The sequence below is a fragment of the Penicillium nucicola genome, assembly GCF_028828085.1.
Source record: "Penicillium nucicola strain IBT 29836 chromosome Unknown utg000006l, whole genome shotgun sequence".
NCBI lineage: Eukaryota > Fungi > Ascomycota > Eurotiomycetes > Eurotiales > Aspergillaceae > Penicillium > Penicillium nucicola.
In genome coordinates, this window is record NW_026643130.1 from 767,005 (window position 1) to 780,315 (window position 13,311).

The window sequence follows — 13,311 nt, forward strand, 5'->3', positions numbered from 1 at the left end:
CGGTGAGGTCGTTGAGATAGACACCCGATATGGCGACATGCATACTAGCTAGTGCTATCCAGACAAATAAGCATGCATGCCACATGGTCCATCCGTTTCTATCGAATCTGACAGACAGAATCCCGGAAGTGCGACTCATCATTTTCATATACGGAGTACTACTGTTGGTATCGGTATCTCCTCTCATTTCTAGGCCAGTGTCCGCAATCTAGTTCGCACAAACCCACGTCGGCTCCATACACCTTCTTGAACCCAACATCCAACATTCCGAGACAACATCTCACACCTCACAAAGCCACTTTGACTCTGAAGGCAACTAGTCAGCAAGATCCGAGCCTCGACGTCGTCCTCAGCAGCCAGTACCCATAACGCAATACACCTACTGTATACTGTATACACCAACACCAACACAGACCCATTCCACAAACACCCTCCCAACCCAAAACCAACCCCCCCCCCCCAAACACTATATTCCAACCAATTACAAAAATCCCAAAAGAACCAAAGAAATGCAACCCATGCAGCCCACCCAACCCCGCATACATGTACACATACAGTGTATTGCATACTGTAAAACCCCCCACCAAGCCCATAGGCTCGCCACCCTCAATCCCCCCAACCAATACCGTCCAACCACCCCCAACCTACATACACTAAAGCATAACCCAAACCCAACGCAACAAAACGTCAAAACGCTAAGACCTACCCTTATATTGCCAGTGACATCAGAACCCGTCATGACACAACACAGTACCTGCTTTTGAGAGGATTGGACCTGAAACTATGAATTGGCAGGCAGCCAACCAGAGGCGAGGACACAGTACAGTTCAGCATGTAGGCACTAAGTTAGTACTGTGGGTATTGCGGTGGGCTGTGAAAGGTGGAGATGGAGGGGTTCGATTGACTGCTCCGTACTCTTCGTACAGCGCACACAGCGTAATGTTAGGTAGGGGGAATGTACGGAGTACATGTACAGTACTGTACGCGGACGCAGGTTAGGGCGGGGTAGTGATCCACACTGCATGTCGGTCACTTTTGCTGCACTGTACTCTGCGCCAGTGCCGCGAAGCGCTGGGGTAAGCTTCGCTATCACATATCACAATCTAAGTTAGCTTAGTGGGGGGCTTGGGCTACGTGGAAATAGGATGGATACAGGGTAGGTTCGGGGGATTGTGTATGGTCGGGAGGTACATGTATACTATAATGTAAGTTACTGCAAGCTACTAGAGAGTGGAACATGGCCTGATGGAGAAAGTGTAAAGAGTGTCAAGGTTGGTCTATCGGATGTTGAGGTCGTGGTTCTATGTACAACCCGGATTCCTCCTCGAGCCCAACATCAAAGCGAACAGAAGCAGAAGCAGAAGCAGAAGCAATAGAAAAAGCAAAGCAGAAACAAAAACAAAAACAAAAACAACACACAAAGAGGTTGAAAAAGACGCAAGAAAGGCTTGCTGGTGTATAACAAATCGCAAGATGGTATCATCAAAGCAGAGTGAGACGAACATCAACGACAAACAGGAAACAGAGTTGACGGCCAGAAAAGAAAGACACAAAAAGGCAAAGATTAAACAGAGGACGCCAATGATGGAATAGAAAAGATCAAAAGAAGACGCCGCCCCATGAAGGAAACGAGATCAAAAGCGAGGCGCCGGAACCAAAAGCAAAAAGAGCAATCTTTTTTGGTCGTCCATTCCTTTGGACGATATCTGCCGATCAGATCGAGAAACAGAGTCAGGGTAAATGCAATGTGCAAAGCTAGCCGGAGCCAAACCAATGCGCTCCAAATGCAATTCAACAAGTGTCAATTGCGCCCAGGGTAAAGATGAAAACGGAAAAGAAAATTCTCTGTGATATCATAGATATCAATCTCAATAAGGGGTGTGGGGTGTTTTGTTTTGTTGTGGTGTGTAGCGTAGTGTGGTGTGGTGTCGTGGGGTGACATTTACATGGCCGAAGGACGGCGCAAAATGTCTTCGCAGTTGGCATCGAATCGCATGTTCCAGAGCCGAATACTGTTCATAAGCTTCTCGGTATTCTCAAGCTCACGATCGCGACCGAAAATGGATTCGACGAATTCACAACCCGCGTTGCGACCCATAGAAACAGGCTTGCCGCCGCCTTCGCGCTTGGCAGCCTTCCACATGTAAAGTTCGCATCCCTTAAGGAGCTTCTTGAAACGAGACCAGAGGCGCTCGCCACTTTCTAGGAAATCCTCGACGACTTCCTGTGCCTCCACGCTCTGAATGCGAGGGAGACATTCGTCAGCTCTCTTAACCTTGCCCGCCAGCTTGATCAACAAAAGCCACAAGTCGCCAGCGACATCGGCCATGGGCGTCGAGGCGCCGTGGTGGAAAACGGTCCAGTCGTAGATCCACTTTCCGAGAGAATTCGCATCAAACACGCTACCGAGGAGAATGATCGGCGCCTCGGTCGGATCCCAGTTCTTGATCGAATAGCCTGCCGGGATGCCAGCTTGCTCGGCGTCGTCTTCAGTAGCGGTGGGAGGGGGTTTGGCGGCGGGAGCGGGTTTGGGTTTGTTGGGGGTGCGCGTGGAAGTGGACTGGCGCCTTGCGCGGGAGCGTCGGGCAGCATCGATATCCTCGGTATTAGGAGCCTGGTTGAAGTAAAAGTGAGAATCAGCTGGATTTGATTTGCGGTAAGATGTCGATGCGCGACGGGAGCCGTCGCGCCTGGGATTCGATGAGGCCGGGGGATGGCCTGGGCGACTGGAACGGGGCTCTCGAGTTGTGCGCGGGACGTCGCATGCATCATCGACCACATCGACGAAGATGGGTCGCGTCTGCGTTTGCGACGGGTCGAATCCGTAGCTGTAGCCGGGGCTACAGCCATAGTCGCAGCAATAGCCAGTGCCGAGGCCATCCCCCGTAGGATGACCAGCCGAGGAGTGGTATCGACGGTGTTTGGGCATGTCCGCAAAAGAAGCACTTACATGATCGTGCTTTCGCGATGGAATGCCATAGTCTGGCGTGGCTTCGTAGTAGCCGTGCGGGTAGCCCGAGGTCGAATACCATCCCCCCGTTTCTTTGGTGGCTGTGTAGCTGGCCTTGCGGTTGTGTCGTCGCGAAGTGCCCCGGGGTGAGGTGTATGTGTTGGCGAACTGAGAGGCGTAGTAGGCGTAGTGAGGTGAGGTTGGAGGAGACTGCGAGTAGTCGTAGGTGGACCACCCGGGTGGTGGACTGGAGTAATGATACATTATCGAACGAGCATAGAGCAGTTCAGATTGTAAGAAATGCAATGGCAAAGAGACAAGAGACGAGAAAAAAGAACACCAAGTATATTATACAGGATATCGTGCACCCAAACAGAAATCGACGCTGATTCAAAACTGCAGGCCAGATAGGATTTTTTGGGGTTAAGACCGTCACCGCGGTACGGTTTCCGATCGAAGAGAGGAGGGTTGAAACTGAATGTGCTGAGAGGGCATTTGAACGTTCGGTCTCGATCCACTGAAGAAGGGAGAGTGCGAATAGGGGGGAGGAAGCTCTACCAGCTACCGGATGGGCAGAATGATAAGAGAATTACTCCTGATGGGGGAGCCCAAGAGTATTAACAAAGAGAAAGTCTCCCACAAAGAGGTTAGGAAGAGAGAGAGGTGGAGAGGGAAAAAATTCGAAAGGATGAAAGGAGAAAGTGATATTGGCGCCAATCAAGTGTGTGTGAGCTGGCGTGGGCTGTGGCGTTTGGTAATACACATACGGGGTATTCTATTCTCTTCTTTCTCTATTTATAAGATAGATTTCGATTTTAGAATTAAATCCTTGATTTATCCCTAGAGCAGAGGAGATTCTCTTTCTAGTTCTCTAGTTTTATACCTAACACTGTCGGTTGTGACTCACAGTGGCGATTCTTCTCGAGTCACCTACCACTTTCGAGCTGACTCTTCTCCAAAGTACACTGTCTACCCCTCAGACTAGTCTAACTAGTCCAGATGGAGACTGCACTCGATATGCAAAGCGCTTGCAAACAGCCCCTCAGTTGACTCGGACATCTGCATTCTCCTGTAAGGCAACTATATGTCGCCCAACTATGCCACTCTGACTCACTTGGATTGAGCACCCAGGTCAAGTAAGGTGAAGTAGGGCAAAAGTAGGCGCAGGGTGAGCTTGATCAAAGATCTCACTGGCTGCCTTGTATCTATAGACGTAATCTAGGCACCCTCTAGCGGATGGCGTGTCATGGTTGGGTTGGATGAGCGCAAAGCCATGTGTCTTCCAGAAGTAGGGTACAGATTCCACGGGCCACTTTTGCATGAACGCCATGAAAGAGTTTGCCAGGAGGTTTAGCAATGGGGAGACTAAAGTTGGTCAGCCTGGCGAGTATCTACAGCGAATACGAAGACACCTACAAAAGTACATGTGAGTGTTTCGTATGTGTGTGTATCTGCACATGTACAGTAGATGTAGTCCCAACTAAAAGCCGGTTCCATGGTTGGCTCGCAACTCGATCGCGATTTCACGGCTCATCCCGTCTCGTCCAGCGGTTCACCTGTTCACGACTCCACTATGGATATTCTCCGAACATCGTTACAGATACACGTTGCCATGGCAAGAACTAACGAGCCCCATCATGGTCTTTGTATTTACACATCTTTCACTTGTCCTTGTTGGGCAATCTCACGGACCATGCATGGGCTTTACCGCTGCGTCGCTGGGCAGCAACCGACTACTTTGGGCCAAAATATAGAGATTTTCGCAGACCGCAACTTACTCCTCCACTGGATACCGTCACCAGACGGGTAGAAACTTCAGCTAGCAAAAATAGAGAAGAGGATTGGCGCTAGGTGTACAAAAATGCCCGGCTGTGTCGAAGTTGGGAAGCAAGATGGAGCCTTATTCTAAAGACCAACGCATCATGAAGTCAGAGGTTCTGGATCAACGGCTGTCATTCATGAACAATTGGCTGCCCACAGTTTGTTTCAGCGTGGGGCTTTGAGCCATAGACGACTCGCTGTGACCGCATTCAAGCCCTAATCTGTCTTCTTCGAGAGGTTAGCACTACCACTAGGGCTGATGTATGCAGCATGCCTGGCAGTGATACTGCAGTTGGATCCCAAATCTCACCACCAGTGAACAGTACACTACCCTACACCACACTTAGAAACCGAAGTAAAAATCTGCCTAGTACTCCAAATGGGTTCAGGGCCACCGCAATTTACCACAGCCACCGATACCAACAATACCACTGCTGCTACGCTCACGCACCCAGGAAAGGGATGAAATGGACGGAATTTCCGCACGTCCTTGCTGCGCACGCAAAGAATTCAAAGCCGATCCCTGATTCGAGGGTTTTGTTTTTCTCGAGATGAGTCAAGTCCCTTCGAGAAATCCTGCCCCTGTTTTACTCATCCACTCACAAATCACAACACACCCTGCACTGCCGATCATCTAGGGTTGCACATGGCGTTTGATTACCCCAAAAAAAGACAGGGAAAAAAAAGGAATTACAGCCCACTAACATTTTTCTGATCGTGCAGACAGGATAGATCTCACATGCAAGGCAAGCATAAAACCGATCATATCATATCAACAAGGTTCGATGTGTCTGCCTATTTCGCACACCCACAAGATATGACCTCCCATTCGACGACCCAGTCTATTTGCCACTCTCATCCAAGCTACCTTCAGCTGCCACATGCCATGGGGGATCTACGGAGTCCGAAAAAAAAATAATAAAAAAAATAAACCCCCCAATGGAAACAAGGAACAATGCGTAATGATGCGTAATACTCGGCTAAGCCCAGGACCGAGTTTCTGGAACAAGGTTTAGAGGCTACAGGCAAACCTACACCAATAACGGGCTGGGCTAATCCAGGGCTGCAGGGTTGAGAGCCGGCAGTAGATTCAGGCTCGGCTGGACATGTAGGAACATAACCTTGAACGCACGGGCGCTACAGTACTGGTGCCTCCAAACTTCATTTTTATATGTGCTGTGCCAGGGTCTTGGTGCAACTTTCTAGTAAGCTGAGAATGACATGCATGGCTATTCTTCTTTTTCTTGATGCTTTCTTGACGAGGATTAGTGTACAATACAGGTCGCATTTGCTCACATCTCGGTCTCGGTATCGGTATCAGTATGAGTATGAAGCCGTGCACATAGCATCCTCCAGCACTTTGCTTACTCCGCCTCGTACTCCGAACACAACTCCGAAACAATAATCCTGCAACCTAGCCCGGAGACCGATATTTGAGATTTAATATGGAGATCCAATACAATCACCCCGTTCATTATTGAACCGCCACAATGCAAATAGAAAAACCACTAACCAGGAACCCCATGAAACAAGGCACAGACCCAGCCTCGAAAGTAACCGATATGAAAATCGATTCAATCAAGTCAACTGGCTGTCTAGTGCACCATCCACTGTTCAGTACAGAGCCGAGAGATTGGCGCACGCTCGCTCTACTCCGTACGCTCCGTCACATTAGCTTACCACCCGCAGCTCTACCTCCTATCTTCATGTACAAAACCAGCTAACGAACCCCTTGCACGAGCGGATATCAGGATCTAAGCCGCGGAAGAAAATGAAATCAAAACAAAACATCCGTCTTAATTTAACTTGATTCTATTGGTATTCTGGACCGGTGTGAAATATCGGTCTCCCTTGGCCTTGGCAGGAAGCGGTATGAAAATTGAGTTTTTTTCTTTTTTTACTCTTTCTTTTTCCTCTCAATATTGTAATTGTTTAGGGAATTGAGGCTGTATTTCGCTTTCCTGTCTGGGAATTCTTGGGGGGGGGGTGTGCTTGCTTTGTGCGTGCTGATCACATGCCCATGTAGGGTTGGGAATCTTGCCCTTGCCCTGTGCCCTACGGGCCTGTGGCTGGTTTGGGGTTAGGGAGTACTTTTGGTATTTTGGGGGCGTTGGATGGGATTGCGATAGAGGAATTCATTGGTTGGTGTGCTTTTTGGGCGTATGTATATGGAAGATAGACTCGGGGTGGAATTCCCCGACTGGATGAGATTCCGCAGTGTGGATGTTCGTGGGGTTTGGGTTGGAATATGGTCTTGTGCTTAGGGAAAGGATTCAAGGAAGTGGGTGTTGATGAGGGGGTTAGCTTGCATTAGTTGCTGGTTGTTGGTTGCTAGTCGCAGGATGTTTGTTGGTTTAATAGATTACAGTACGGAGTACACGGTGGAATGGTATCAAATGAAAAAGCAGTTCTATATTGGCTGCTTGTCTGCGTTATATACAAGCGATCTATAAGATATCGACAAAAGAGAGCCAGTATGTGAATGGTATCAATGAAACCCAAATCGCTGGTCCTGGGAAAATAAAGAAAGCGACTCCTGGATGCTGAACAGCTAGAGACCGCGAGCTTACCGTATAGCCCGGGTTGGATTAATATAGAAAAAGAGATGGAAAAAAGCAAAAGGGATCTATGCCACCATGTATTCTCCGCCGCCCCGCTTGGCCTGCATGACCTGGGACCATCGGAAGGCTTGCGAAGTAGGTGCCCGACCTCCAGCCAGCGGAGGTGGGGGTCCGAAGTCGCTTGGATAAACAGGATACGAGGATTCATCAGAATACTCAGCCCAGATCCGTTCTAAGAGTTCTAGGCATGATAGATTGTTGACGAAGCCGGAATCTTTGGAGATATCCTTGCAGCGATTTCGGATGATCGAGCGGTGAGTCTCCTCGACACACTCCGATCCCACAATAAATAATGGCCAGAGAAGGTATACATCGGACTGCACGGTATAAAGACAGTGCATGGCCAGTTGGACGAGGTGCTGGATACGTCCATGCCGTGATGGGAGAGTTGGCTCTGCTAGGCGTTCACAGTATAGAAGCGCGGCGTGGCGGAAACACTCCGAGATCTGGAAGACATCTTGGAGATTCTCGGGCGCCACTTGGTACATAGATGTGGAGGTCCGTGGCATGGGGTAGTGTGTAGAGGTCCATGACATGTTCGCTGCAGACAGCGTGGGTGAAGGGAAACCAGATGGTTCAGCGGGTGGGTCGAATCGCCAGGATTCAAGTCGCTGTCGAAGTGAATACCATTCGGTCCAGAATTCTGGAGAAGATGGCCGACGGGACTGTTCGCTGCTCTGCGGCGGGGTAGGGAGGGAGAATCCGCAGTCAGGAAGCGACATGGAGCCAGTTATAGGATCTGGTGTGACCGTTTCCCACCCTGGGTATAGCATAGAAGGAGGAAGCGAGGCAGTGGAGACAGTAGCATCATTTGGACGGGACAGGTTAGGAGTTTGATCTTGGCTGAGAAGATTCAAGCGACCCAGCTGAGAGATCAATTTGAATAGACGACCATCACAACCAGCCAGATTCTCCAAGCCCCATTCTCCATCAGTCTGCGAACTAATATCCAAGCATGTACCGCGAAGCTGTACATCACGGTCATTCGTGGTAGCAGTAAGTGTGTCGAACCATGAGAACATGCGGATGAACCATTTGAGATCATCTGATAATACGCGCGAATGGCGCATCCGGATCGCTAAGAGTCTTGTTACTCCTGCAAATTGCGTTCGGAATTCAGCAACGCCAGTATCACAACCGTGGAACAAACAGAGCATCAAAAGCGTGGCTAGCACTGAATCTGACAGTCTTCGACGAGGGTCAGCCAAATCGGCGTTCAAAGCCTTGACAGCCATCCCTCGATGGTGATTTTCTTCCCTCTGATATCCTTCCGGAACCGAGATCCCATAGCGATCTTGAAAGTCTTCGTCGGTGAGGGCACGGTGAGCCATCGATGCCATTCGTGCCGGTAATGTTCTCTCGGTGGAACGATGGTTATGCTCTCGCCGTTGTCGCAAGTTACTTGTAGCCAGCGTTGCAATTGCTTCTTGTAAAGCTTCACTCTCTACGGCCAATCGGATGACATGTGTGCGAAAGGGGTTTGATGGGCTGTCAAAAGCAACAATCATGGGAGCAATAACTTCCGCATAGTAGCTGATAAGATAACGAAGACGAGGTGTCTTCCCCACGGATCGCGCCAAAAGGAGGTGAGACAGTGACGGGGAATGTGCGGCATTCCAAAGCATATGGTAATTAGGATCTCTTTTGACATCCTCTTCGTCAGCGTCTTGCGAGTATGGCGGAGTGACGGGCTGATATGATAATGGCATTGCAGTAGGCCATACTGGTGAATTAAAGCTGGCAGTTGGGCTCAATATAGGAGCATACTGCAATGTTGAATCTGGGGTCATGCATTGGGTAGTATTTGGCACCAAAGGCCGGGATGGTAATGGAAGTCCTGAAATCTTGGGCGTCGAAGCAGCCGTATTAGACCACGACTGAGGATCTGGCATATCCATCGTCCATGGCATATCAAATCCCGGTATCATGGGCGGCGGACTTTCCAATTTGACATTGGTGGACCCAGCGTCGAAGGATGAAAGTCCCGGACCAGTGACCGGAGGCACCGGAACAGAAGGATTAAAAGGAGCCCGTAGTGAAGAAGACGGACCACTGCTATTTGAGGCCTTGGATTGAGGTTTTGCCGGTCTCACTTGCTCTTCCGATTCCATCACCGGCAGCTTCTGTCCGCGGAGCTTGCCTCGGCTTGCGACTCCCACGCCCCATGTCAACGTCGTCTTGTACCCGGAACATTCGCGACCCAGTTCGAGACACTGAGAACAGTATGGTCTGCGTCGATCACATCGGGCTCCTCGTTTGGAGCAGGCGAAGCAGTCGTCGGGGGCCCCGCTTACGACGGTTCTCTTGCGGCGCTTTCGGACGGGGGCATTCGGATCGGTCTTGCGAGCTTTGCTCTTGGGTGCCGGTTCTCGAGGCCGAGAATCTGGATTATCGGAGGGCATCGTGAACGGAAGATCTGGTTGCCCGCACGGGGGTCCATCTGTTGAGACCGCGAAGGCCCGATCGAAAATTGAGGGCGCTTCAAAGTTGCGGGGGGCGGTCGATGAAACGGAGATTTGTAAGGTCGGGGTCGGGGGTCCAAATGGTAGTGGAATGAGAATCTGGGGGGGGGAGAAAAGAAGAACTGAAGAAGAAAAGAAGAGTGCTGGGGGTTGGTGGATATGGGATCTGCCCGGTGGAGGATGATCCGCGCCTCTAGCAAGACCAGGGCGTTCGCAAATGATTTCTCTCCTGTTTGGTTCCACTCGGTGATCATGAATTAATCGCGCATCTCAATTATTGGCCCCTGCACGCTTGCCTCGGCTATGATGTTTCAGAGTCTTGTCTGATATGGTTCGGTCATTTGTTGTTACTGATCTGATAGAACTGACTGTTGCGATGTGCTATGTGCTATGTTCGATCTTCCACGTTCGATCTTCTATTGCGATCATCCATAGAATCTTCGTAAACTAAATATGACCCGCCAAGCCTGTGGACCAATCCTCTCCCGCTCTCGGAGAACGCCACACTCTCCAACAACCTCCCGGTCTTTGTGCGTCAGGTACTCTGTATAGCTCTAGTCTATACGGTCTGTACCCAGTTTCCACCCGTTGACAACCCAACAGTATCGTGGTCTTGACTGTGGCCGTGCGCCGCTCCTGAACCCCCCCCCCCCCCCCCTGGACCAAAGCGCAAACTTTCCGAGTCGAACATTGGCGTCATTGACAATGGGTGCGTTCCGCCCTGGGAGGGCAAGGTCCCTCGTCCTGGCCATGCTATCAGTGATCCTGGTCTGTACGGTTTACTTCTATTGGACCCCGACCACCGCATCCTCTACCGTCTCCCTAGTTCCGAATACAGCCTTCGAGGTCCCCCTCACGGAACGCCAAAAAGACTTTTGGAAAGTGCTTCGGCCGATTTTCGAACGACACAACCCTAACTGCCCTTCTCCGGATAAACTTGGCGATGTGCAGGCACAGCATTTCGAGCCAGAAAAGGAATTAAAAAGGCCCGACCTGACGGCTCTGAGCGAGGAAGATGAGCGGAAGATGGAAGAAGCTCATGCGAGCTTCATTCAAGATATCAAAACCTCCGACAAGGAATTGAAGCCTATTCATACCCCAGGAAAGCGAGGGTTGGTATCTACTGCTGGTGCGACATACCTCCCCGTGTTTGTGTCCTCGCTGCGAATGCTTCGCCGCGCGGGATCCACACTTCCAGTCGAACTCTATATGAAGGATGCCAGCGAGCACGAGAAACGCGTTTGCAACGAAGTGCTGCCAACCCTGGATGCGCGATGCTTGGTATTGGCGGATGTTGTGGGCAAGAACATCATCGAGCACTATCAACTCAAGATCTTTGCGGTGCTGTTCTCATCCTTTGAGGAGATTGTCTGGATGGACGCCGACTGTTTCCCCCTTGGCAAACCAGAGGACTTACTCGACTCCGAGCCATTCAAAACTAACGGTTTAGTGACCTGGCCCGACTTTTGGGCCTCCTCCGCATCCCCGCTATACTACAGGATCTCACGACAGGAGGCGCCATCCATGGCTGTCCGCCAGTCGTCAGAAACAGGGGCTTTCTTGGTCTCGAAGAAAACACATTTGCTGCCACTCCTATTGGCTGCCTATTACAATTTCTACGGGCCGTCACACTACTTCCGCCTATTAACTCAAGGTGGTCCTGGTGAGGGCGACAAGGAAACTTTTATCCAAGCTGCCTCGGCGCTTGGCGCACCTTTCTATACTGTCAGCGAGAGGGTGCAGGCCATCGGACACGCCACTGCTGATGGCTTGTCTGGATCAGCAATGGCTCAGTCAGATCCCCGCGAGGACTTTACCCTGACGCAACAAGATAAGTGGCGTGTAAAAGACCAAGCAGTGGCCCCTGCACCACACATCTTCTGGATCCACGCAAACTACCCCAAGTTCAACCCCGGAGACCGGATCTTCGGTATGGGATGGGAAACAACACCCACGCTAAAAGAAGATGGCTCAGATGGACGAGCCTGGACCGCACCGCCGGACACCGTTGCTAGGTTCGGATACGATGTCGAAAAGGCCTACTGGGAGGAGATCAAATGGGTCAGCTGTAATTTGGAGACAGCCTTCAAGACATGGGAGAACAAACTGGGCCTGTGCGAGAGAGTGGAGGAATATTGGGGCCATGTCTTTGCTGGACCGCATGACGACGATCCCAAGTTCACCCTTGATGGCTGAACGCTAGTCAATTGTGCCGCATTCTACGCTTCGGGCCGCTTCCTGGTCTGTTCATCTTTTTCCTCGACCCGGTGTCGGGATTAGGCTGGACACTGTCCTGCATCACACGTCACCTCGCCTCCATCGGAGAAACAAGCCATGAGTGACACCTAGACTGACTCCCGATCACTAGTCTCATGAGAATCAACAAAATTGTTTGACACGTGACCTAGTGGAGATATCAGTGATCTAGTGGAGATATCACGAATTTTCGCATGTGGTGCCAAATCTCACCAGATAATGCAGAATATGACGTTGTTTGAGCCATGTACAGTACTTATGTTTTTTTCCCCCACTGCACAAATATTCCCAGCATGTCCTAGCTTTCTCTACAGGCATTTACGCAAAAAACTCAATAATTATTTTTTCAATGTGTTCATTCGATAGTCACTCATTCATTGAGAGACGTTATAACCAGATATCATTATATCGTACATCATGCAACAAAGTCATCCCCACCAACCCAGCCAGCTGGCCAGCCAGTCGGATTGGTATTTTATTATATCATAACATCATAACATGATTTATTTCTTGATGCCCTTCTCGCGAAGGCGCTGCTCATCCTCAGCCTGGAGCTCAGCGTCGATCTGAGCGCCCTTGGAGGGAGCGTTGCCGTGGAGCTTGGCCTGAGAGACTGTTAGCAACTGCACTTGACTTGGCTGAAGAATAGATGGAATCATTTAACTTACAGGCTTGGTAGGGTCCTGCTTGCTCAGCTCAGCCTCCTCGTTCTGGACACCGTTGTGGTGGTGCGAGGGATCCGACTTGTTCTCCTGGGAAGCAAGCTTGTTGGCGATGGAGCGGCCATCCTTGGAATCAAGGTTCTTGTGAGAGTGTGTCTGGCCCTCGGCGTAGCGGGCACGCTCCTGGAGCTCAGAGACAGGGGGGTTGCGCTGGTCACCGGCTTCGTAGATGGCGCGGTTTCCGACGGAAGATTGGCCTGACATTTTGATATGTGGTGGTTGGTAGAGGAGGGGAGAAAGTTGGTGGTTTGTAGAGAAGAGTGATTGAAGTTGTTTGGGAGTGATTGATGAGAATGAAAAACTTGAGCTCAACCCAGGATCTTATAGTTGAGATATTTCTTGTGATGTCATGCTGGAGTCACTGAGATCATAGTGGGGCGTTGACCAGGTTAGATGGCGACAACAATTTTAACCCTGCGAGTTTTCTGATCGCGTGTGCTCTGGACCCTTCTTTACTTTTCTTCTTTGCATCACTGGTA

At 50.4% G+C, this 13,311-nt stretch overlaps 5 protein-coding genes across 5 annotated transcripts; 2 read left to right on the top strand and 3 right to left on the bottom strand.

Moving 5' to 3' along the window:
* Positions 1 to 1,022: 1,022 nt before the first annotated feature.
* Positions 1,023 to 1,376, top strand: N7511_006295 (uncharacterized protein; the record flags this gene model as incomplete). Its single annotated transcript, XM_057128672.1, has 2 exons — positions 1,023 to 1,076; positions 1,221 to 1,376. The coding sequence occupies 2 exons, from the start codon at positions 1,023 to 1,025 to the stop codon at positions 1,374 to 1,376; spliced, it is 210 nt and encodes a 69-aa protein (XP_056983228.1).
* Positions 1,377 to 1,942: 566 nt separating this feature from the next.
* N7511_006296 (uncharacterized protein) lies at positions 1,943 to 3,214 on the bottom strand (the record flags this gene model as incomplete). The annotated part of the gene is made up of 1 exon (XM_057128673.1): positions 1,943 to 3,214. The coding sequence occupies one exon, from the start codon at positions 3,212 to 3,214 to the stop codon at positions 1,943 to 1,945; it is 1,272 nt and encodes a 423-aa protein (XP_056983229.1).
* A 4,183-nt stretch (positions 3,215 to 7,397) lies between these two features.
* On the bottom strand, positions 7,398 to 9,794 carry N7511_006297 (Zn(II)2Cys6 transcription factor; the record flags this gene model as incomplete). The annotated part of the gene is made up of 1 exon (XM_057128674.1): positions 7,398 to 9,794. The coding sequence occupies one exon, from the start codon at positions 9,792 to 9,794 to the stop codon at positions 7,398 to 7,400; it is 2,397 nt and encodes a 798-aa protein (XP_056983230.1).
* Positions 9,795 to 10,559: 765 nt separating this feature from the next.
* On the top strand, positions 10,560 to 12,050 carry N7511_006298 (alpha-mannosyltransferase; the record flags this gene model as incomplete). The annotated part of the gene is made up of 1 exon (XM_057128675.1): positions 10,560 to 12,050. One exon carries the CDS (start codon positions 10,560 to 10,562, stop codon positions 12,048 to 12,050), a length of 1,491 nt encoding a protein of 496 aa, XP_056983231.1.
* A 563-nt stretch (positions 12,051 to 12,613) lies between these two features.
* Positions 12,614 to 13,036, bottom strand: N7511_006299 (uncharacterized protein; the record flags this gene model as incomplete). Its single annotated transcript, XM_057128676.1, has 2 exons — positions 12,614 to 12,715; positions 12,779 to 13,036. 2 exons carry the CDS (start codon positions 13,034 to 13,036, stop codon positions 12,614 to 12,616), a joined length of 360 nt encoding a protein of 119 aa, XP_056983232.1.
* Between the last annotated feature and the right edge of the window lie 275 nt (positions 13,037 to 13,311).